The sequence below is a fragment of the Heterocephalus glaber genome, unplaced genomic scaffold (assembly GCF_053883595.1).
Source record: "Heterocephalus glaber isolate CG9 unplaced genomic scaffold, H.glaber_assembly_v1.0 deba00001504, whole genome shotgun sequence".
In the NCBI taxonomy this organism is placed as follows: Eukaryota; Metazoa; Chordata; class Mammalia; order Rodentia; family Bathyergidae; genus Heterocephalus; species Heterocephalus glaber.
In genome coordinates, this window is record NW_028258324.1 from 44,384,217 (window position 1) to 44,410,854 (window position 26,638).

At 33.1% G+C, this 26,638-nt stretch overlaps 1 protein-coding gene across 5 annotated transcripts in view; it reads right to left on the minus strand.

Annotated features, from left to right (window-relative positions):
• Positions 1-554: 554 nt before the first annotated feature.
• Positions 555-26,638, minus strand: part of Pdcd10 (programmed cell death 10) — a 42,671-nt gene continuing 16,587 nt past the window's right edge. For 2 of the 5 annotated variants that reach the window (XM_004834552.4, XM_087186486.1), the window contains 7 exons: positions 22,658-22,865; positions 13,911-13,964; positions 10,586-10,703; positions 9,363-9,489; positions 4,848-4,926; positions 4,501-4,583; positions 555-1,906 (listed from right to left, as the gene is read on the minus strand). In XM_004834552.4, coding sequence (XP_004834609.1) covers positions 1,825-1,906; positions 4,501-4,583; positions 4,848-4,926; positions 9,363-9,489; positions 10,586-10,703; positions 13,911-13,964; positions 22,658-22,753 — 639 coding nt within the window. In that variant the 5' untranslated portion in view covers positions 22,754-22,865 and the 3' untranslated portion in view covers positions 555-1,824. Of the gene's footprint in view, positions 1,907-4,500; positions 4,584-4,847; positions 4,927-9,362; positions 9,490-10,585; positions 10,704-13,910; positions 13,965-22,657; positions 22,866-26,638 lie in introns of those variants that run through there. The other 3 variants (XM_004834553.4, XM_087186487.1, XR_015440941.1) reach the window with 2 other exon arrangements.

A 26,638-nucleotide genomic window follows, 5' to 3' on the forward strand; every position in this document is an offset into this window, starting at 1 on the left:
TCAACAAATGCGTCTCCTTGTCTCCCATTCTTCTGAAGTCAACTTTGTGTTCTCTCGAGATATGACTAGAGTCACACTGGTTCCTTCCTTACTGAACAAACTTAGCTTTTCTAGAATTACGAAAGTAAATGAAAGACTCTGAGAATATGCTTCTTTTCTGGAGGGGTATTTCATGAAAACAGAAATGAGTGATAATAAATAGAATGAAAAGAGCAAGCAGGTTTCCAAAAAAAGTGAGTTCAGGCTACCTGGTAATGGGCAAGTTCTGCTGAGGAGAGTAAAAATAAAGAAAAGAGGAAGGTGGATTTGGTTTATGTTAGAAAAGCCTGCTCCAAATAAAACACTCTCTTCTTTCTTCATATACTCACACCTATTCTGCAAATTATCACGCATTCCTGTCCAAGAGTGAATGACAGTTTATATAAAAAATAATGGTAGGGCCTGGGATTTGGCTCAGTGGTTCCGCGCCTGCCTCACAAGTACAAGGTCCCAAGTTCGATTCCCCGTGCCAAAAACAAAACAAAAACAAAAACAAACAAAAAACAAAACAAAAATAATGGTAAAGATGACCAATTTTATATTTTACTGCCCATATGTCCTTGAAGAAAAATAAAGTAAAACGTTCATCAGCTACGAACCAATTATCTTTTGGATTGTTGTTTCTTTCCACATATTTCTTATCTACAGTCAACAAGATCATTTACCTTTTATAGTAATTCTTTAAACGTTCATTAGGAAAAATGGAGAAAAAACTAAACTGCATTATGGTACATTACATTAAGAGAAATTTAGTTTAATATTTAAAATCTTTATAAAAGATAACAAATTCTGATTTTTTCCTTTATTTTATAATTCAAAAATGAAACCACTTCACATGAATACTTGATACATAATTTCCTTAAAACTTCTCTATCGTGAAACAAAATTATACATATTGAAAGAGTGTATATAATATTAACACTCATGACAATTTCAAACCAACTATTGGTATAGCTTTAAATTACTATTAATTGTGGCTATTTGGGGGGAAAATGTGCAAAGCATATTAGGGCTCAGTATACCAGAATAATTTCTTAAGAGTAAAATCTATAATGTCACATAGTTCAAAAAGTGGCATTATAGTGGGAAGATACTATGAATTGCCATCTCTTTCTCAGAAGTCTTTTAAAATAGACTAGAAGTAATGGAAAAATATTCAGTACCTTTTATGTAATAACTAACAAAAATATTTTCATTGACTACTTTTTCTCCAAAGTGATTAAGGACAAAAAATAGAAATTCTTGTTGCTTTATTATTTGATAAATTGCTAATAAGCTCCCATTAGAAGTTCTTTAGACATTATACCAAGTTGTCTTGGTCTTCTGATCATATATATATATACACACACATATATATATGCATCTTTTTCAAGTAAAGAAATGTTTAACAGATGTAAACTATTTATTGAATATTTGCCACCAAATATTGTTAAATACATTATCTTGCAGCATATCGCTTTCAAGTTAAAATGTCAGAAACAAACACCAATATTTACAATTCTTTTAAGGAATGTTATATAATGACACATTAAGGCGTAAATTCTTTTGGCTTATAATTCTTAAAAGAATGATAATAGCAAAAGTGATGCAAAATCTTCAGTGTGAGATTATGATTAAGCTACATTTTACAAAAATATGGTGTAAGATGGCAATAATCCCATTCAACATCCTGGATTAGATCCCTTCAGGAGGGACTGATAATTTATACAGTCAAACTTTAAAATTTACAGAAAAAGGCAGTTTAATACTGCCACTGAGAAGTACATCTTTTAACATATACAACTTTCAGGCCACAGTTTTGAAGGTCTGAAGTATCAAGTTGGTTTGATGAATTAGTCGGTTGGCACTTATGAACACATTTATTGCCCTGTTTAAAAGAAGAAAAAAAAAGCATTACTTTCATTCAAAAAAATTCACTCTTAAAATATTTTACTTTATTTCAAATATCAATAATAGCAATGAAATCAATTTAGGAAAAACAGTTAGCACTGAGTAGTATTACAATTTTCATTCCAGTTTGGGATTTAACGGTCTTGCAGCATTTCAAACAGCAGTATAGGAATTACTGCCCCCTGGTGGTTCTGGCTAACAATAAGGAGTCGGAGGGGTGCCAAGTGGGACCTCAAACAACCAGAGTTCATTTACAGGTCAAGCAAATAACTAGCTAAAGGGAGGATTCAGATGTGATCTCCAGCTGTGGTTTCACAAAACCAACAAAATCAAACTAGGTATTATACTCAATCTCAAGATCTATATATCAATGAGCATAATAAACACTTAAACAGAAGTTACCTTTAATCTGGTCCTTCCAATCTCTCTTACTTTCTTTCAAAAAAAGGGTGACAATTCTAAATTACTTTTACAATTAATATATTTTTGAAATAGTATTGTATACCTAAAATGTACCAATAAACTTAATGAAAAAAGTATTTTTTTGAAATAAAAGTTCCATATATTGTAGTTTCAATACATGGCATCTGACAATATACAAAAATGTTTTAAAAACTGCTTTCTGCTCTACCAGAGTCTCCTAATGGCCCACACCACCTTCATATGACTAGAGCATGGAGTAGATGTCTTACTCCCACTGCGGGGCCTTAGTAGTTTTTTAATATCATAGCTGCAGCTTATACTTTTACCCTGGACGTGGAAAGAGGGACCAGGGATAGATTAAATGGGTCAATGTAAACTGATCTACCTACTTAAAGAGAGCTTAAAGATCAGGCTTGTAATTTTTCATTTTCAGGAAACGTACAAAACTCATAGCATATTCTGTAAACATAAAAACTGGAATTTAAAGAAGCTGGTAAATGGAAAAAAAGAAATAGTAAGTGTGACTAATCCAGATGCACAGTAAGTAATTTTAGATTACTCAAAAGTAGGCTCTAAATTCAATGCACTTATGTACAATAGTTTTTAATTAATTAGAATCAGAAATAATGATGCCATCATGTAAATTATTTATGTTCTTTGCTATTGGGGCTCAGCAGAGAAGACTAAAGAAAAACAGATAACATTTACTTTCAGATAAATGCTAACTTATTAAACTAAGTCATCAAGATTCATAGTGATACAGAATATAATATAGCTCAATCATCTAATTCATAATATAAACATTTCAATCAGTTTGAACTGTTATTGCTAAAACTGACTGAAAATTAGAATTCTAATGTACTAGTATTTGGAAACATTGTAATGAGATTTTATATATATATATATATATATATATACACATACATAGACACACACACATATACACACACACACAGGGATCTTTGAACTGTAATAAAAATGTTTGATCAAAGGCAGAGATTTAGAGACAACTGCCCCTCTTACACCTGGTGTAGCGAAAAGCAGCAGTACATAGCATGGGAACCAGTGGAGGTAGCTATGTTTTAATAAAGGATTAGAGATCCTGAAATTGAATTTTAGAAAAATAGTCTTGTCCACAAAATTTCTAAGCCTTCTTCTTTAACTACAAAGAACTACCTACATGACAGAGTATAGCAGAAGTCCTGGCCTCTGCATCAGTTTAAATTTAATGTTTCTGTTGATTATGTATGTAAAGCACATAAAACTGACAGGTTTTCTATAGTGCTCTACAACTAACAGTATCTAAACTTAATACTGTCCAATTTACATTTTTAGTATACTCTTATTTAAATAGAATGATGCTATGAAAGCCAATTTAACCCTCCATGGATCACAATCCTTGCAGCCCTTTAAAGTCAACTGTATAAACCTTCTGATCCTGGTCTCATTTCAGGACAAATGAATCAGAATCTCTAATTGCTAAGTGGAGCCTTAGCAATTTTTAAACACTGACCACAAGTGAGTCTAACATGCAGACAGGATTGAGAAGTACTGTTTCAATTCTAGTGCACTAGTTCTCAACAGACTTGCACAGCTTCAGTATTGCCAGGAGAACGTTTAGAAATGCAAATTCTTAGGTACCACACTAGATCTACTGAATCAGATGCTACTCAAGTTTGAGAACTACTGCTTCATGGTTTGGTAAAGTAGGTCGGGAAGTTAAGAATGCTGTTACATTTGTAAATTTTTTTAAATTGATACGGTATTATGTGATAGATGTAAATTATATACAGTTCAATTTCAGTATCTATAAACTTTTATTAGAACACAGGTGTATCCACTAGTTTCCATACTGTCTATAGCTGCTTTTGTGCTACATGAGATACAGTACAGAGTTGCCACAGCAGTTGCCTCTAAATCAGAAATATACACTACCTGTCGCTTTTCAGAAAGTCTGACGGTAGTTGCACTAGACTAGAGTTATGGCTGGAATTAGTAGCCACTCATTTTCTCACAGTGCACATTTGTTACCAGGTGCCTTGAGTGTTAGCAATATAGTAAAAGGGCTTAATTTCAATGGCTTTAATATTGTATAAAACCACAGAATATATTAAATTTTCAAAGAAAAGGATAAGGTATAGCACTTACTTGCCATCTTTAAAATACGTTTTCAGAGTATCACTGAAACTTTTGGAGTACTTTACAAATTCTTTCTTTTGGTGTTCAAGTGCCTATAGTTATGAAAAGTAAGAAAAATACTAAATACAAGAAATAGTCAAAAACTGAAGGTCAGAGGAAAGACTTTATATTATAAATAAGTATTTTTAAAAGTATTTACCTTAAACACATGTAACACCATATTAAAATTCAAGGATAAACTGAATGGTTAATGACATAATTTCCAATAATCAAACTGTTCATGTTTAATTCAATACAACAACTAAATGGGAACCAATATTTAGGGTAGCAACAAGCAAAGTTTCTACAAAACTTACCCTGCGATTCTGGTATTGGTATTTCTTGAAGACATTATTCACTGTATCAAGAAGTTCTTTTATTGCACTAGCTATATCCCTATTAGGAAAGGAAAGAAAGAACCTTTAAAATCAGCTACATTTAAAAGAAGTGTGTGCATATGTGTAAGTTCGTAGAATTATTAATCACAGTATGCTCTTGCTCACCACATGTACACTTTGCCAAGAGCCAACATATTTGGTTAGCTGGTGGGAGTGGGAGTTGTAGCCTGTACAATTCTGTAATCCAATTCTCTTGCACTGTTGACTGAATATTCCCAATTAACACCAACTTTCCTAAATAAACAGCCCTTCATTCAGCGTTACTTAATGAATTCAAGCTACCATATTCTCCACTTTGATTATTTCATGAACAGTATTACAAAATTTTACATTACATGTAACTCATTTCTGCATTAACTGATGCTATATACCTATCAGTTTTGAAGCTTGAAATATTTCCTCCAGAGATGTGAGGAAATATTCCTCCCCCTTTCTCTTAGACACATTACTTTCTATCTAGCAACTGAGTATCTACTTCCTTAAAACCTTTGCTATTTCCTTTGCAAAATATATTTAAAGTGTCAGGAGAGACAATATCTGAACGTTCTTCTACCTTAGCCTTTGCAGCAATCATTCTTTAACTATATACGCATCAACACCTTCTCCTTTCTAAAAAGACAGAATAAATCAATAATTTTCATTTGAATTGATTATCCTTCCTATCCACACACTGGTGCATTTTAAACTATTCTTGTCTTTTTAACAATTCTTGTCTTACTTATCAATGCTCTTCTCAAATTCCCATTCTAACTTCGTAGCATTTTTGTTCCTGTCCAACTAAACTTTATGTAATTCTCATTCTTGAACAGTCTTCCATTCTCTAAAGAAGATCTTGTTTTAATTCAGTCATTATAAAAACTTCTGCTGTTCAAGTATAACACAAAAATGAATATATAAATCAACAAACTTAAATCTACAGGATCTGAAACATAAGCCTTCATTGCTGTTTTTTTAATGGCAAATGTCAAACTTAAGTTATTTCATACCTGAACATTTCAGTTTTAATCTTTAGAGAAAAAGGAAACAAACAAACAACAACAATAAAAAAGTTCAGTATCCAGGTTCCTGTATTTACCAGCATGGTTTTCAGTAAATAAGCATGTGCAAACTGAAAGAATTACAGGCAGGCCTATAGGATTTTCAAATTATTGTAAACAAAAGTATTTTAGTCTAAAGTAGAAATAACATTTTGTTAAGTACTTACTTATTTACCTCATTTACCTCCTGTACGAGAAAAAATTGGTATTAGGCTGAAATAGCAAAACAGTATCTATTCAAGTAGGACAATGAATTTTACATGGAAATGCCACCTGTTCGTTTATTTTTTGCTTCCACTTTAGCAATAGCAGTATTGAGTTACATAACTGCTCCTTTCATTTTTAAGTAAATTCTCATGTACTGCTGTTATGAACATAAATCCATCACTAATAAAATGGTCTGATAGAAACTACAATTAAAAATTTATGTTTTATCTATGAATATAAGAGGTTCACCAAACACAGAATGGAGCTATCTAAAATGGAATAGAACGGAGCATATTACACACTGATCACACAGGTATTTACATACAGTCTAACACTGTAGTTAACATTTTGCAAAAAAAGGGGAAGGGATTATAAAAATGTGCTTTGAGGGGGTAATCAACAAGATGATTATGCTATCTATCTACCTATCTGGAATGATAAAAGCTGGATTCTACAGATCAAAAAAAGCAGTTCTGAAATCAGTTGCTTAACTCATTGAGGGAGGAAAACAAAGGGAAGGGCGAAGAGAACTTGCTAGATCCTACTCGATTTGCTCCTAATAATTGGGAATCTGTCTGTAATTTTTAAGAGGGGAGGGAAGAAACCAAAAAAACAAGAAAGAAACCTTCCCAAGTGATTGTGCTGATGAGCCACATGTGAAAACCACTACTGTTATTTGAAAACCAGGAGCTAAGATTTGATCCCTTATCAGATCAGAGATTTTATAAAGAACTCCACTGACCAAGCCTCTCCATACCTAATCCTGGCCTTCTGTTTGGACTTTAGGCTAGAATTACCTACCAAACTGTTAAAAAATGTGCTGTAAGAACAATCTGAAATATTTGTACAAATTCTGTTATCCACTGTACACAGATAAGCTTTTTCTACCAAACTGTTAAAAAATGTGCTGTAAGAACAATCTGAAATATTTATACAAATTCTGTTATCCACTGTACATAGAAAAGCATTTTCATTTATAGCACTACGGTTTGCACTAGGGAAGCTTATTAGTAATTACCTGAGAGTTTATTTCCTATAAGAGAAAATACCAGCAAAAACAAAAACAAAAAATGAATAAAGACTTGAAACAAACAAATAAAGGGGATAAAATAAGCATCCTGTAATTATGCAAATGGAGTAGATGATTCTGAGATAAGGGACAGGTAATATGAGTGGAATAAGAAGGAATTGAGCAGTTTGCAGTTAATTTTGTAGGGGGACTTTTGGAAAACACACACTGAAAGTCAACAGGCATCAGATAAAAAGTAAAGAGACATCAAAAAACTTTGTGGAAAATTAGAACTACTAATCATGTCACACAATTCTGTATGATTATATATGTTTATATATATATATAAAACATAATCTACAGGAGGAAATCTCTATAGTGTATGTTTTGTTTGGTCTAAAGTAGACAATACTGGTAAAGCCATTCCTAAACCATCATGAAAACTATTGACCTTAAATAAACTCAGGTGAATGTGATCCTAATAATACAACCTATAGCATCACCTTTAATGCTTGGTGTAGTAGGTTTCTGAGATATGACACATGAAATTAATTTTATTATTGGAAGATAATTAAAATATGAAAGAGGATTTTTAAAGAAAAATAGTACCAACATGTCATATCGGAAGGACGAGGCATTTTTCTACTTTGGTGCAATTTTATCTACTCATTTGAGAAACAATTAACAGTGGTAACATTTATCAAAATGTACCCAGTATATATCACAGTGATACAAATTATACCTTAGCCATCCAAGCTATTCATACATGGTTGAGTTTTAGTCTCAGAAGTAACATACATTAAAGTTAGGAAATACATTTCCACTGCAAACAAATTTCCCTTGCCATTACTCTTCATTCATTTGTGCTAAGTACCCTACAGAAAGCAGAAGGGAAGTATTACTTATTATTCCTCCTGAAGAAGGAAGCAAAGCCCTAATACAGCCTCTATCAACGACAATGGACAAGATCCTTAATCTTTAAAGTTAAGAATGTCAGTGTTAATAATGTGGTTTTCAAGTTATATCTCTCTGGAATAATAGGGTTTAGCAGAGATGCCTCAGGGACTCTCCCTGGAGGAAAAAGGTGTTAAAGTAACAGGAAGAAGGCTCTGGGCCTAACTTCTACCCCAGCTTCAATCATAAATCCTGTTATGTCTCTTACATACTGGTATTCTACATAAGATGTCCTACATAACATGCTTCTCTCAAATAGTGGAAATTTTTCAATCACAAGATTAGAAAAACATTAAGAATCCATGGAAAGCAGTGGGAAGACTCTCCATCAGAGTGCTGGTGTTCAAATTTCTCTGTAACCTTGGCAATATTATGACGGGTACCTCAATTTCTCCATTTGTTCGAGTTGATCCAGTAAGTTAACATATGTAAATTGCTTAATACAGTGCTTAGAATTTACCAGGGTCTATCTGTGATTGCAATTATTTACATGACATTTATTTTGTAAACTTCTCTTTCAATGATATGAAAAAAAATCTGAAAATATTATTTTAAATGTCAGATTTCCACAGAAATGCAGCATGGCTTAGCAACAAATATACAATTAATAAGACAAATTTAAAAAATTAAATTACTGGAAAAGTAGAAATAAACAACTTTGAGAATGGTGACATTCATTAAAGATACATATATCCAGAGACCAAGCATGTGTCTCCCCCACATTTCTCTGCCCATGTCTGCACTTCTGAGAATCACTGTGCCCAGCCCCTTGTATATTCTGAGTCTTACATACTTGTATCTCAAAACCAAGGATTTGGAGGTTGACTCTGGTCAGTATTAGAAAATGTTATTCATATGTATGAGTGCATTACTTATCCTAATAACTTATGCAATGAAACAATAAAATTAATAAAAATTTTGTTACCTCTTGTTACCATTCTCTATGATTTTTATCTAATTTCTCTATTCCGTTGAATCTGACACTTTTCCAAAAGTCATGTAGCTCATATTAAATTCCTGTTTATGTACATTTCATTGTTATTTTTAAACATTCTAAACAATATTATACTGTAAAGATATAGCTTAGAAATTAATAAAAATGCAGCATTTAAAGATTTCAAGTTTTATTTCAATCTAATATTAATATATCAAAATAAAAACATCTATAACAAATGGGTTTCTTTGGAAGTACTTTTTAGAAAAAAACTAAAACAAAACATCACTTACTTGATTGTCTGCAGAAACCTCACTCTGTCATTGATCTCATCTGGGATCTTACTGAGAATTTGTTTAAGTGCTCTTGCCTTTTCATTTAGGTCCTGGAATTCTGGCTCTGGTCGTTCAATCATATACTCTGATAAAACAAACACATAATAAAACACATCACGTAATTCCCTGACAAATTTAAGTCTAAGAATTTCCAATGCTGGTCAGTGGTGGTATGAGAGGAAAAAAGCTAGATAATTAGAAAAGACAAGGTCTCAAAAAGGAATTACTTGGAGTTCAATTTAGCCCTGTAGTAACATCAGTGTTCTCTCTAAGTAAAATAGTATACAAGTCAAACATTTTCAATTTGGAAACTGAAATACTATAAAATCTTATTCATTTAATAATTTAAAGCCCCTACAATGAATATAATTGTAGTTCATTATATCAAAATCTCCAAACAACCTACTAAAATTTTCAAATCCAACATAAGATCACAGAACAGTAGAATCTCTTTTTTGTTTTGGAAAGGAGTTAAATCAGACTTGGCAGAAACAAAATGAGCTTACCACCAGGTTTAATGTACATTTGGAAGAACTACAACTTTACCAACTCAATATACTATGGCCTAACAGACTGCAAGCACTGAAATCTAAAAAAATAATGAGGGCTTTCTTCCAAGACTGATAACTCATGAAATCAGATAAAATACCTACATTTTGTCCCCCTTAATATGAGAAATTTTATATGGGAAAATGACTACTGGTTTTAAATGAATCCCATTTCTAACTTTTTTTTAAAAAACAAACAAATGAGAAAGGTGACAAAAGAATGGCTGCTATATTTCTCTTCTAAGTCTGTGCTAGAAAAGAAAAATACTGTATTGCAGTTAAAAACCAAAATGTTCACAACTTTCAAACATGTCACAAAATAAAATAAACATTCCATGGAGCTTAACTTTTAGTGAAACCAAAACTTTCCAAACTTGTCATTAATAGGGATAAATTAAAGCATGCAGTATTAACAAATACATGACAAAATCACATCTAACAAATACTATATAAAATAAAGATCAAGAACTATCTTTCTATCTTACACAGACTGTTTCCACTATCATCACAATAAGAAAAATGAAGAGCGAGTATAGAAAGGGAGAGAAAGAAGACCTTTTTGTCAACTTATGGTTTGAAGCAAGTGCTGCCCAACAATTATCAAACTAAATAAGGCTCTCTTTCTGATAATACCTTCTACATCATCAGCTGCCATACGAAGAAGAGACTCTGTGAAGTTAACTTCTACACTTTTTTTCTCTAAAATTTTCATAATGATGTCTTGTGTGAGACCTGGATTTTCTTTTTCAGCCTATAAGAAAAAGAATGGCAGTTTTGAAATACAGTAAAAGAACCAGCATTTAAAAGCCAAAGCTTATTTGTTGAGAACTCGTTAGGAATGCCTCAGACAGACCAGTGATATGGGCAGGTACCTTTGTTATAGCAATGGCATAAGGCATTTCACTTATGTTTGTTGAAACTTGCGCAACAGTAACTTTTTAATATATCCATGGTCCAATTTTCCAACTGAACAAGTTCCAATTTGAACAAGTATTTCATACTTCTTACCCATTATATTCTCTTGGAATCAAACTAACAACAAAGAAATAAAGATTACATGTATTTTGGTAATCAATCAATTACTGTTCTCATTGGTTTACATACATTGAGAATTTTTAGCTTATCTAATATTTCACCTTGTGGATGAAGCAGTATCTCATCTTACCAGCATTTGCAGGTTCTTTGCATTTAAATTAACAAAATGCCAAGAAAATAAAAAATAGTTTGAGATCAGCCTGGGTAACTTGGCAACTTGTGAGACCCTGCCTCAAAATAAAATGTAAAAAACTTTTTAAAAATGTTAGATAAAGCTCAGTCAGTTCAAAGACCCTGAGTCAATCCCTAGTACTATATACATGCACAAAACCAAAACATACTCAAGGTTTGTTTTCTTTTGGATGCCTGCCAATTTAAATCTGTATGCTGATGACTTCCTTTATTTTTTGCCCTAATATTAAACAGCAAGTAGAAATACAATTTATGATCCTACTCAGATGACACTCTTTTTTTTTTTGGTACCAGGGATCGAACTTGGGACCTTGTTCTTGCGAGGCAGGCGGTAGAACCACTGAGCTAAACCCCCCGCCCCAGATGGCACTCTTTTTGCTTCCAAAGTGTCAAGCACAGGCAGCTTCCCACTCTTCAATCCCACTCTGTATCACTGCAGTTACAGCTTTCTTTTCCTACTGCTCTTTCCATTTTAACATGCTTTTATTAGATCTCAGGTATCAAAAACTGAAAGGTTGTGGAATGAAATGGGAAAAGAAAATATATATATTTATTTCAATTTGGGGATTATTTTAACTGCTGTTCAACTGCTATTCCAATAAATTATTTTTACGGAGGATTAAAGACAATAAGGTATATCCAATTGAGTTTAGTTTCTTAATAACCTATTTTGTTTTTTTTCTTTTCATGGATATATTTAAGATAAAATTTATTTTTAAAAAGTTGCCTTTAAAAAAAATACAAAAAAACCCAAAACAACAAAAAAACCCCAACCAACCAGACAAAAAGAGTTGCCTTTATAAGTTGTCCAAATACAGCTTAAGATATGCTGTTATAGTATTAATTTGGTAAACTGCCAAATAGTTACACTTAATGTAGTATTTGGTAACAGAGGTTTATTTTCTCAAGCATTAAATCTACCTACATAATGAGTTATGTTGGGCTCAGCAGGGAAGCATTCTCTATATGCTTGCACAGAATACCAGCAGAAAAGCATCTCTGCGAATTATATTAAGCTGCTAAAATAGTTAAATGCTGTAAGTCTGCACACAACTTTTCAACACCAAGTTGGTCCAGGGCCCTAAAATGCCAAAACTGAAAGTTTATAAAAGTCTCACCGAGGTCCCTAACCTCTCAGTTCACAGTATGCTGTAGTGCCAAAATAAACATCTAATAGTGCTATTAAATAGCTAGATCCAAATAACTTAAGTACATTTTCCTTAACAACTGAGTTTAAAAAGGTGATACACATACAAATCAACGCAAAATATTTTATTTCATTCTGAACTATGCTACTTAATAATGGGATATTTGTACCTACTGGGCACTGCACAATTTCTCAAATACTGGATTTAGATTGGACTTGCCAGGCTCATTTCCTCCTGGAAACTGTTTTCTGGTAGTACTTGCTTTTTATCACAGTGGCCACCAAAGATCTGGTTTCACATAGATATGACATCATTTAGAGGAATGCAGACAAATCTAGTATGTTGAAACTGCACACTACTTTAAGATATTAGTTCATGCAGTTTCAAATAGATGTTGAATATCATTGTTAACCTTCAAAAAAAAAAATTTCATGGAACCCCTCTGACTTAACTTTTGGGCCCCAGGCTGCCTGAGAACATTGTTTGTGGATACTCTCAATGTCTTCTGGCAAAGTCTTGTTTAAACTACTTGCTTCTAATTTTAAAAACTTACAATTTATCCTATGGCTCTGACAGACAAATAGAACTGAATTTAAATCAGAGACTACATTTTCAGATTTTCCCAACCTTGAACTCTGGGTGTTCAATCTTTATAAAGAAACCAGTGTCACAGAAAAATATCCAAAAGGGTAAAAACATACACTCTGGTGGATCAGTGACTCTCAACCTGGCAGACCCAGCAGCGCATCAGACAGTTCAAAGGGGAACAAAGGTAACTGGAAATCAAGCAGAACATCATCTTTTAAGGTAATACTGAATGGCATCTTTTTATTCTGGGAAAAACTATTTTAATCCTTGTTTTCTCCAAATAAAAACAGATAGTAAAGCTTGATTAAAAAAAAAAGTCATTACTGTGAACCAATAACTGGAAATATGGATATAAAAGACTGGCAAGGAAAGGTTTTCAGCTTTTTCAAATCAGTTTAAAAAATCTTCATCATTTTGACACATGCTGTCCTACATAGCATTTGAAATTTAATAAATTAAATGTGATAATTAAAAATAATGAAAAATTGGCTAATTTATGTTTCTCCAAAATAATCACTAATCTCAATTAAGAATCAATACTATGAATTACAGCTGTTAGCATGCACCTGTAGTTTCAGCTCTTTGGGAGGCTGAGGCAAAAGAACTGCTCCATGCCATGAATTCAAGTCAGCTAGCACAGCATAGCAAGGATTGTCTCAAAAATAGAAAAAATAAATAAATAAAATGCAAAAGCCAGCAACTGGATAACAAAATTCATCCATAGATCAAAACTGATTTACTACAGTCATATAACTGTGCTTCAGTGTTAAATCATCAGCTTGTATGTTAGGAGGTTTAAGATGAAGACTGAGGAAACAATATTTGTTACAGTTCACCTTTTAGAAGTGTTTTAAACTTTTCAGAGTGTACTGGAAACAGGTATAAGATGTTTAAAACATTTATCACTAAAAGAAAATGAACTGGCAACTATCACATGGTACTTAAAATTTATAGATTATGTACATGATAATTATAATAAATTATTTGTACCTCACCTTAATGAAAGCGGCTCTCAGTGTCTGAGCTGCAGACAGATTTACTCGTTCTAACTGTAATAAAAATTTAAAATCATTATTAATATCAGTTATCTTGGGAAAAGCACATTTGTGATATTCCATTATGTGGTAATTATAATGATACATCTAGCACTAACTTAACAAAATACTTGTTAATAACTGTAAACCATGGGCAGGGGATTTAGCTCAGTGGTTCTGCCGCCTGCCTTGCAAGCACAAAGTCCCGAGTTCGATCCCCGGTACCAAAAAAAAAAAAAAAAGGAAAAAAATTGTAAATCATAATTATTCCAATAGGCTATCTAGAATTTTCAGTAGAAATCATTGTGTCTTGAACACTGTGTCTTCAGTTCTTTATTCATTCCTGTTTTAAAAAATAAGATGCATTCTACCTTAAAACCAGATATAAGTACAGAAGGCAAAATAACAATTTTAAGTCCCTATAGAAAAACATAAACGCGTTTACTTGAACTACTGAACATAGGGATCCCTAAGGTTAAACTCTCAATGCTCTGTTTTCACAGCTATAGTTCTGTTGGGCAAAGTTAAATAAAATGTGGGTAGGTATGTGATAAACTACATTGTTTACCACCTTCCTCCTTTTTAATTGCTTTTCAAAACCTTTTCCGAGAGGGTTAAATTGAGATTAGTTTATTTTATCAATTAGAAAATAGAATGCTAAAGGGTTTAACATTCAACTTGAACCCTGGATCATCTGGATTTCAGAGATGCTTATAACTGTCCTGTTATTTCATCACCATTAACAAATGATTACTTAAAACAGTGAATCAAAAGCTGTATCTAAATGCTTTTATTTTTTCTAATATATACAGTTTATAATTTCAAAAAATGCATTTCCTTTTATATATACTTCATATAATGCATTTTTCAGCAAACCAAAAATGGCAAAGAATTTCATAAAAATAACTTCATATATTGAAGAGTTAACAGCCAAACTTAAAATACCCAGCTTTAGTAAAATTCAGATGTCACGAATTCCTAATGACTGAACTAGTAACTTTATTAAAAACTGTATATATTTTTTTACTTGGGACAATATTTAATGTTGGAAAATAATATAACCTTATACATTTGTATGTAAGCAAGGATGTCTATAAAAGCTTTATGAATATGTCGTATTATGAAATAGTCCTTTCAATCACGTAAGGCAATAAAAGTATAAAATTTGCTTTATAAATGACATATACATACCTAGAGGACAATCCAATACTGTAAATCAAATTAATTTCTAAACAAGATAGTGAGAAATGCCAAATACCCTATCTTCCTACAGATTATTTACCTTATGCAGAAAGAAGAAACAACAAAATTAGCTAAAATAAATAATTTGGCTACTAAAAAGCAATAAACCATTTAGCGTAATATTTAACTTGGGTTCTATAAAACTTGTAAAAATCTAATAGTGGCTCAGCAGGTAAAAGAAACCAGAAGGGGTCCAATAAGCACATGTGGGAGAATAATGAACTAGAAGTAGTTTATAAATTTAACAAAGGTATGTTTCTAAAAATGAAAATAGTTTTCTACTTCCACAAGTCATGTAATTATATTACCACTTAAGATTAAAATTAACAATACAGCACGTCAGATCTTAAGTTTTTGTACAAAGGAGACACGAGCAAGTAAGTCTCTACTTCCTTATTTGGGTTATAACCACAGTGACCTCTGACAACAAGTCAAAGGTCAGACTCAGATGGATGCTTTCAAATATCAGCATTATTAACTCATTCTGTAATGCTCAAACTGATACATGAAAGGACCAAGGCAAGAAAAACAGGTTAAGAAACACTAGTGAAGAGCTAATAAAATTAACTAAACTAGACATCAACATGTCTGGATTTCCAGATTAAGTTTACATGTATCTCTTACAAAAAAGAGAAAGTTGCAGGATAGTCAGATATATTTTACCATATCAAAAGTCTGAGCTGTGAAGCACTTGAACTCCGATGAGAGTCATTTTGGGGTATACTATATGCCAACACATTCTACAATAAACTTAATAGGCTCATATGTAGCCACATTTTCTGGGGTGTACTAGAACACAGGTACATACCTATGTCTGACATGAAGTCAATCTCTCATCCATACATTTATCTAAACTATCCTTTAATGTATAACTAAAGTCTGTACTACTTAGGCAGTGACACACTGCTACCACATTAAAAAGTGTTATCTCTTTTAGGCCTGTCTCTTGTGCTACATTATTTGACAAAATCATGCTTGTGTTAACAGTGCCTCTCTTGACAGTAGCAGGGTTCTGATATTCTAATAGATTATCATTTATTAAGCATGTATTCCAGACTTAGTAACTTTTTATACAGAATATCTCAAATTCTCACAATAAGTCTAAGTTATCATATTCATTTTGCAGAGGAATTCATTCACATAAATTAACCCAATGTTAAATAATTATTAAGTTCAGAAACAGTATTCATATCAGATCTGTCCACACACAAACCACTAATGCTACCCTGATGGCCTGTATTCATTCTTCTCAGATTAGAGTTTACCTATCATTGAATCTGTTTAATGGTTAGCTCTATAAAAACCATCACACTTCAGTTTCTACCACGTGCAAGAAATCAATGAGAAGCGATATAAAGAAACAGACTACAGATCTTTACCTCTAAAAGGTAATCAATTTAAGTAAGTGCCTTCAAGAAAAGTAGTGGGATCACTGTCAACTGAAGTTGAAAGGCAAGTCTTTACAAAGATGATATTTGAGCTGATTTTTAAAGTGGCTTAGCCTTTTAAAATCATCTTCTTTAGAAGTTCTCTTTCCAGGTTTCTTCAGGGCTTATAACTCATAAAGGTATGATTTCAAAAAATTCAGAAAAGAAAAAAATTTCAAAAATTTCCATTTCTAATACTTTTAATGAATCCAACACTCTTTGAGGGGTAGGGTTAACAATCCGACTAGAGTATCTTGAAAGAATCCCCAGCCTGTTTGAAGAATATAAAACTACTTGGTTAGTAGATAGCACATACACTGTATTTTGGGTCTAGTGCAGGAGGAACATTTCAACTGAATCTTGCAATAATGGATACCAGAAAAGCAAAAAGCACTATTTGGAATTCAGCCATACAGGACTTCATGTCACCAGTAACAGAGTATGGGAAAATAAGGAAATCAGAATGAGAGACAAAAGTATACAACATCTCATCCAAGAGAAGGAAAACTGCTGAAGCTCATTGGGGTAGAATGGACATGCTGATAGCTCAATGTTAGGACTCACTTTAACCGCACATTCTGCCTACTTTCAATTTTATGAGCTCTTTCTGCAACATATGCTTGCTAACTTTTCAGAACATTTACTATCAACTGCAAATCTGTCAAATTTACATCCTAGTTCATTTTAAAAAATATTGTAAAAGCTTACATGTAACTTCATTTCGGTGGAGAGCTCATTTATTACATTGTTCCCTCTAGAATTATCTATCAGTTCACTCCTACATTTTTCTGACAACAAGCTAGATTCCTAAACCCATAATTAAAAAAAAAAAAATTAGCCCTTTGGTTGCTCAAGTTTTAAAGAGTCTTACATAAAATCTCATGAAAGCTAATTTGAAAGGCCAAAATAATTAGGTTAATTGGTTCCATAATGCCTACAAATCTACTTGGTTCCTAAAAATCAGGCAAGGTTTAATATTCTTATGTTGATCTTACCCTATAGCCTCCTTTGAATTATTGATCCTACTTTTTTTTTTGGTACCAGGGATCGAACTTGGGACCTTGTGCTTGCAAGGCAGGCAGTGGAACCACAGAGCTACATCCCCGGCCCCTTGATCCTATTTTTTAAAAGAAAGAAAATGAGAATTAAAAACTCCAGGTGTATTTCTCCTGATTCAAATGAGAATGAGGTGAGTCAGATGGAAAAATAAGCATGTCAGAAGAAGAGAAGTAGATGGAACCAACCAGTCACCTGTTAGCTTTCAAGCTGCCACAAAGCAAGCAAATGCAACCAGCTGTGTTCTGTACATTATAAGTTCTCTTGATGCTTCGAAAAGAATCAGTTTCTGAGGCTGTCAAAATGTCTGGCACAAAAGGTATGTGGAGCCACCAAACTAGTTTAAAAATACATAACTAAAATATTACTAGCAAGTATACAAAAATCAACAGTATGACCACAATTTTGTCAGAAAGTATACTATATGTTGAAAAGACTCCTTAATAAGTAATACTGTATGTCTGTTACAATTCTAAATACTTTGCAATTCAATAACTCATTTATTTCATAAGGTTCCTGAAAAAATGAAGTGTACTGTCATTTATGCTGATTGTACAGATAAGGAAACTGAGTTAAGATTATATAACCAGTGTGTGGTAATTCAAACCCAAAATGTTAACTATGACCATCTCTGGGTTGTAGAGTGCAGGTAAAATGGAACACTTCCACTGTGCAAAAGTTATTTATATGCTAAAAGTCTGAAGTTCGAATTTTTTTTCTAAAGGGGGGGGTAATGAGGCAGGTAAGTAAAGTTGAAGTAGTCCTAGGTTTCATTTGCTTACTAGAAAAAAGTTAAAGAGTTTTATACATATGCCAAGAATTGGCAGAAATAGCTGACTCAGAGCCTCTGAATGGAATACTATTTATTTAGGAATACGCTTTTGTGTGATTGCCTAATAAAAAAATGTATATGCCCTTGGTGATCTAAAATTGATTTTTAGTTATAAAGCTGTTTGTTTCTTAAAATGTGATATAAATTTAGAAATTATACCTCATCTTAAAACAAATCCTTTAATAGGTCACTGGAAAAGAAGACACACGGCTATTTTTTCCTGGAATACAGAAGTTTACTGTGTCTCCCTCCTGCTGTATATACAAAAAATCAGTAAGAAATTATACTTCCATGAGAACTGATCTAAGACTTGGCATGCGGTTTCTAGAAACCAACTATTCCATTATGATATTTGGACTCTGAACTCCCCAGCAGCTGATTAAACAAGAAATGTACTCCTTCTCAGCTGTCTTGGAGTAGCTTTTTCAAGTCTTACAAGCATCAAGCTCCCAGAATGCCATAAATAACTTTGCCTTGTAAGCTGAAGTAACTACTAAAATTTCCCCAGGCATAAGGATATTTCAGTAGACAAAAGTCTATGTTAACAGGATTTTCTAGACTACCACTGTAGTGCTTACGGATCAAATGTTAAGGTGGAAATGAGTAAGTTTTTTAACTTGTACAATTCAGATAAAAGTTAGTGAATCATTTAGACTTAGAGTAAAATACTCATCCTTGCTATTTTGTGATAGGTTAATGTGAACCACTTTCATCTTTAAATCAACAAAGCACAGAAAAGCAATCATCCCAAACTACAAATTCCTATTTAGCAGACTTTTAGAGAAATTTGTGGCTGAAGTACGAGTTGATATTAATGCTTAATTTATTAAGTATCTTATTTAGATGTTCCTTAACACATTAGACTACCAGAGAATAATGCTAGTATTGAATAAAATACTTTTTAATCAAATACTGCACATCTGAAAGCACAATAATTTCATTTCATTCCTAAATCAAGCCCTAAATTTTATCTGTCAAGTGAAAACCTATTCACAACCATCACTATTTCTAAAACTGTGCAGTTTGAACATGCTTTTGAATGCATGACAGAAATAATTTTTTAAAGGCTTCATACTATGATGTCAGATTAGCAAATTCAATTTGAGAATTAGACCAGGGAAACTTTCTGTAGTATCTCTCAAGTCTGCTACATTCAGTCTTCATTTTCAAACTTTATTTCTAATAATTAATTCTTGGAGCAACTAAGTCATTGGGCAATGTATTCTAATTCCGGTTCCATTAACCCATAGGGGTTTTCAGATCTCATCTGGAGAAAAATTACTACCTTTACTTACGGAAGAGATGTAGTAGTTCATTCCTAGTCACATCTTTTTCTTTCATGTTAATTTCTTACACATAAGACATAAAACAATTTTTATCAGTATGAGTCCCAATAGTTCATTTTACCAGAAATCCACATTCTACATAAATCTTTTGCAATGTCAAGATTCAAATAGCCATTTTTCATATGTAGGAAAAAAGACCAAATTGTTAGAACAAAGGTTTTCTCATTATTCTTCATTAACTAGAGGATCAAACTGAAACTGTAAATTTTCCTCCCCTTGAATGAAGACTTGAAATGCCAAAAAACCAAAAATTTTCCCAAATAACTCTGCCCAACAGTCTATCAAATTAGACATCAGATAGGAAAAGGTGGAATAACTCTAGGTTTTGACTACTCTTGGAGTAGTCAAGCGATTCAAATTGTAATTGTTAGCAACATAGATTACTTACTAGCTTTCAGTGTCTATTTCCTTACCTTATTCCAAGTACAAGGATAATTAACTATTAGTTATTAATTATTTAATAATTAATTAAATACAAATATTTAATTATTTAAATATTTGTATTTCCTAACAGATGCTTGAGAATGGTACATTATCTTTTACTTCAGATCTATAGAACCTAGCAGAGTACTTAGCAAACATATGGTTGACATTTGGTATTTACTGAACAGAAATGATGCCCTTGCTTCTAATAATAGCTACCTGCAATAACTAAGTAAAATATCACAACAACAACAACAACAAAAAATAGTGGAATTAATTATTGGTTGACAGCTCCAACAGATAAAATAACTAACCCTAAGAGTACCTCTAATGCTACCATGGTAATATTATAGTAAGAGATAGGTTTTTCAAAAGATGCTTCCTGCTTAGTTATAAAACTAAATTTCCCAATCTCTTTCTGCAGTAAAGATTGGTCATGGGACTAAGTTCTTGAAAGTGAGATGTAAGTGAAGTCTTCTGTAGGTCTTTCAAAATGGCTGCTTTAAGGAAGTGGGCTCAGCTGGAAAGGAGTTCACACAGGAGATAAGGATGGACCTTCAGTAGCTATCCAGCACAGTGACATTTTGGTAGCAGATGGTGGAGCACATGATAAGAACTTGAGTTTCTGATGCTATTAGTGTTGGGCCACTTGCCCCCAGAATCTTTTATGTAACAAACAGACAAAAAAACTTCTACCCAAACCACCATTCTGAACTGAGATTATTTTAGATAGATAGTATTTGATGGTATTCAAAATTCCAAATGTCTTATCTGACAACTAAATCCATAGTTTTCTTGTTAAAAAGGATAAATGGATCACTATCTACTGCTCCTAAAACAAGATGATACAATACATAAACTGAGATCAATGCAATAATGTGAGGAAAAATGGATATGAAACTTAGAATCTTATTCTAAGAAAAATATTTTACAAAAAGGAATGAAAAAACATTGGAAATGGCAAGGTCTTCCAACTACAGTGTCAACAATAAGGTTAGTAGTTTTGAAAGGTATTTAAAGTAGCAAAAAAGTAATTATTAAATTTTTTAAATGTTGAAGCCAGTGAACACTGACTCTGGAATACCAAGATTTGAATTTAGTACTGGGTAAATTGAAGAAAATAATTTCACACTTCAGGGCTTTAGTTCACATTAGAAAGAGGGAATTAATGAATAATCTTTAAGGGACTTCCAGCTTTAGGATTCTCTACATACATCAGTAGATTAATAATAATGTAAAAGAAAAACCGAAAATGTATTAAGTCCAATATAATTCCTCCAGTATAAATATAATCATATCTTCTCCAGATACAATACAATGTTATTTCCAAATGCCAGTTTTAAAAAAGTGCTCTGTGACCACCAACAGCAATTACTAAAGGATCTTTGTGCCTGCTATACTAGATACCTAGAAGAAGTGAACAAAATATATGATCAATGTTTAAAGTTTGAAAAATTTATCATGGTAAGACCCAACGGCTATGAATTTCCCTCAAAATACTACCCTTTGCTTGAAGGATACTTTTCAAAAAAAGAAAAAGAAAAAGAGACACTTTTCCCATCATTCTTGCCACTTACTGAAGCAGTTCTGGAAGCTGTCTTCACATCATTATCAAGTATGATAAAAAATATGGTGGATGCTGCTGCCAGGTGTGACCCAATACAAAGGCAGGCTTATAAAACACTATATTGTGTCCTCATCCACTTTATCCACTGCCTCTGGCACCATAAAACTTCTGGCTCTTCCCAAAAGTTAAAATGACCAGAAAGGTAAGAAAGATAAGAAAGGTAAAAGTTTCAGCACATCAAGGCAGTCATGACAATCTGACAAAAGACACTTGTGATAGAGAACTACCAGAACTGATTCAGAAAGATGCAAAAACGATGGGATAAGTGTGTTTGAAATAAGGGAGAGTGTTGAGGGGATTAATGACAATGTGTCCTTTAAAAAAATTTAAACATTTCCTATATTTTTCAATTACAACTCATAGATCATACTCACCTTGAACTCTTTAACTTTTACTTACCTCTTTCATATTCTGGCTTATTTCTAACTTTCTAGTGAGGCTTGACCCCTAGAAGAGTTCCCACCTGCCAATTTCTTTGTTAATGCATTTCTTTTTACTTCATAGCACTTACCATAATTTTTATTTATGTGATTGTTTTATAATTCTTACAGAATTCTTTTCTGCAGTATCTCTCTCTCTCACTTCCAGAGGGTAGTGACATATCTAACTGGTTTTGATTTCACTATTTTATGTGCTAAAACAATGCCTAACACATAAGTGGAATTCACCTGTACAACTATTTTTTATATGAAATAAACAAATATAGCACACATTAAGGAACTGCAGAGCCTGTAAGAAAATGTTTACCCACTTACCTCATTAAACACAGGATACATGACTGCATAGAGAGGCATAGAAACCATGGAAGTGGTCTCAGCTTCATTCTTCATCTCTTCCATTGTCATCCTCATTCAAAAGCCAACTACAGTAGAAAAAGCAGTGCTAAAATGCAGAGCAATCTTCATTCACTGCAATATTTCTTTTTTTGTATGATAGAAGAATGGGCACAAAATACACACTTATCTAGTAAAAGGGAAAAGAAAAAGGATTTTACAGTAATGGGAAATGACAAACACAAATAATTTTCCTTTCCAAAGTGCAGAGTTCCTCTCTTATGAAAAGCTGATTAATTATGGTATTTTACTTGTAAAAGTAACCTTGGTCAGGGAAATATCTCTTTTCCTTTGCAGATTCCCAAATTATCTTTTTTATGGCTAATCTTCCTAGTTAAGTACTAGTTCACAAAGTATTAAATCAAGAAACCATTTCACTTGAAAGCAGTGAACTATGGAATAGAAAAATGACATATCTAATAACATCATACACAATCTGGGCAAAAAAGATACCAAAAAAATGCACAATTATAGCATTTGTATGTAATATAAAATTACAATAATGAAATATACAATGTATAGGCATGTTTAGAGAGCCAAATTAAAGAATTAAAAAATGAACAAAGAATCAAGGTATCTATATGTTTATTAAAATTTATTTTTGCTACTTGTGTATTAACTTTGTCATCTGAAAGTATCAACAAAAAACAAAACAGGCATCAAAGCACCAAAGAAAATCTTAAAATTGCGAAAATTAAACCAAATATGCTTTACTTACGAAAATACATGTTAATTTTGCAGTGGTACTTTTTGGTATTTAGAAGTCTGCAAAGCTCTAAAATGTGAAAAAAAACTATAGAGAAACCCAGACATGCTGGGAGTTGGAATTAAAATTAAGAATTCAAATATATAAGAAATTGAGCCTTGAGTAGGTAGGAAAATGTGTTAGGAGAAAGCACCTATTTCCTTTGCTAAACTAAAAAACAATCCAAATCATAAGGTGAAAGAAAAACTGTAGTTACAGAACTATATTAAAGACAAGCCATTAATATCAAATAATTTCTATTACTCGTGAAGCATTTGAGCATAATATAACATTTTTCCATATGCATTGAGTCCTCAGCATAACCTACTTTACAGTAACTGCCATATTACAGATGTAAAATTAAATTCAGAGATGATAACTTGTCCAAGGCCAAACATCTAGAAACCAAAGACTTGATCCCTGGACTTTCGGAACCAAGAACTAATACTCTCACATCACAAAACAAAGTCTGATGAGAAAATAAGGAACCACCTCACTCCTCCATGGACTCATGTTCCAAAGTTACTCATTCACTGAACAAATGTATTTTTAGCACTTACTAGCTGCATGGCAGTTCTTAGACATTGTATTAGTCAGCTTTTTTGTTGCTGGGATAATACTTGACACTTGCAACTTAAAGAAGTTCATTTGGCTCAAGGTTTTAGAGGGTTTAGTCCATGGTTAGCTAGCTCTAAGGTAGAAATGGCACAGTGGAAATGCCTGCCAGAGGAAAGTTGTTCAACCATGGTAACCAGGAGGCAGAGAGGCAGGAAGGGGTCAGGGACAAGAATACACTCTTCCAAGTCTGATCTCCAGTGACCTACCTCTTCCAACTAAGCCCCATCTCTTTAGAGTACATTTAGCTATGAAGTCATCAATGATTAATCCACTGATGAGTGTAGTGTCTGTATGATCTAATTTCCTTTCAAAAGTACTGCCTTTGAACACTGAGACTTTGGGGGGACATTTTAGACCTAAACTGTAACAGACATTAAAAATGTATCAAAGACCTAAAACAGTCTGGAAGACATAATGAAAGGCATGGAGTGCTGCTTCAAAAACCTGTCAAATGTGAAGGCTGTTTAGTTTCTACCACATTCCTATCAGTGAAAGGGACTCAACATCTATTGGCACTGTTAAGTCTCATCTCTGATAGTTCTAAATATGGAAAATTTTTTCCTGTTTCTGAGCTGAAAACTTGCTAATTTTACAAAACAATAAAAAGCTAATTCCTAAATTTTATTCTACTATCTGATCCTACTTTGATTTAAGTAGAATGGTTTGCCTTAGCATGAAGTGGAAAAAGAAGGAACAGAAGGTGAAAGCAAGGAAAACTTATGACAGAACTTATCAATGTAAGGAAAAAAAAAAAGAAACAGACTAAAATACTAAGCAAGAGTACATAGGTAAATGCCAGGTGTACTCTGATGGAGACCAGCCTGAGCAAGCTACAAATTAAAAAACTGGCTTTTCATAGCAAAAGTCTAAGTCTGCCTACTGGCCCATAATGGTTGCCTGAAGACCCAGCAGTTGGTGTGTGGGAAAGGAACAACTCCCCACACCACTGGCTACAGCAGAGGTCTCAATGATCCATGACACTGTGAAGTCTTGGATGGCAAGACAATAGGGCAGCTAAGGGCAGCATGACTCCCACCTTAAACTTCTATAGAGGCAGAAATTAATCTATGGGAAAAAACAAATTTCCCATTAATCAATGATCTGCTCCTACTAGAATGTCTTGTTCCCTTGTTGCTAGGAGCCCCCTTGCATTAGTGCTCTCTGCTCCACTGTTCCCTGAACTACCCCTTCCCCGTCATCAAGAAGCTGTGTGTTCAATAAATAGTGGCAAGCTTCAGAAGACAGTGTCTTAGCCTGATAAGAGCTTTGACTGTCCTGGGCCTCCCATTTATGCAGTAAGGATCTTGTCTTTTTGTTATCCTGTTGCCCTGGTCAGGTGATTGTAGGTCTGATCAGCCTCCAATAGTAGTCTTGCTATCCCTATGCAATTACTTAATATACCACATGGTAAAATGTAAAAGCAAATTGGGAATAATTTCATAATAAAGTTGGAATAAGAAAGGGAGGCTAAAATGCAATGATAGTAGTTAAAATGAAAAGAACAGAGTGAACAGAGTATAGAAAATGGAAGCCATGGTATCAATGAAAAAGCAATTAAGAGTCAAACAAAATAACAGAACCAGAGGGGCTATCTCATTTGGTTAAAAAAAAAAATCACTTATTTAATAAATATCTGATTATTATAGGCATGATCATATAAAACAGTGAACAAGAGAATACTGTATCAGACCGTATACAGCTAATAACATGGAAGGAAAAAAGGAAAATGAACAATTTTGAGTAGCACACAAGTTAGGTTATACATTGCTATGGAAGAACTGAATGAGAAAAATCATTATTACAAAAATATGGAGTTGGGCCGGGGATTCAGTTCAGTGGTTCCACCGCCTGCCTTTAAAGTGCAAGGTCCCAAGTTCAATCCCCGGTGCCAAAAAAAACCCCCGAACCCCCCCCCCCAAAATGGAGTTTTAGGGCTGAGGTATAGAGCACTTGACTAGCATTATGAGGCCCTGGGTTTGATTCCCAGCACTGCCAAAAAAAAAAAGTTAGAAAAAAGTGGCCAGAGCTTAAATGCTATGGGTGTAGAAAATGTTTAAAACTTGTTATTTTATAAGGTTAAGACATAACCTTCGAAGAACAGTATACTTAGAATATGGAGAGTGAAAGCTCCCTGCAGATGACAGTGAGTTGGTTAGAGTGGAGTCTAAATTTTCAAGAATCTCAGTAAAAAGGAGATGAAATACTAACAGGGAGAGTTGGCTCAATGGAATCATTTTTGTGTTTTACTCTTTTGAACACACACATATCAGCATAGATATAAAGGCTGACAGAGGTCAAAGAATCAGATTAACTGGCTAGAGTCACTTTCAGAACTCCTGCTAACAATTTACCTCTATGCCACAATAAACCTGGTCAAATACTTTTTACCTTTTGTAAATACTTGCATTTATTTAAAAAAAAAAAACAAAAACACCCGTGTTTAACAGTCTCTCCTCTGAAACTAATTTTATAATACTATCAGTTCTTATTTATCACGATAAGTGCACTACTTCAGTAACATTATGGTCTAAACAGGTGGC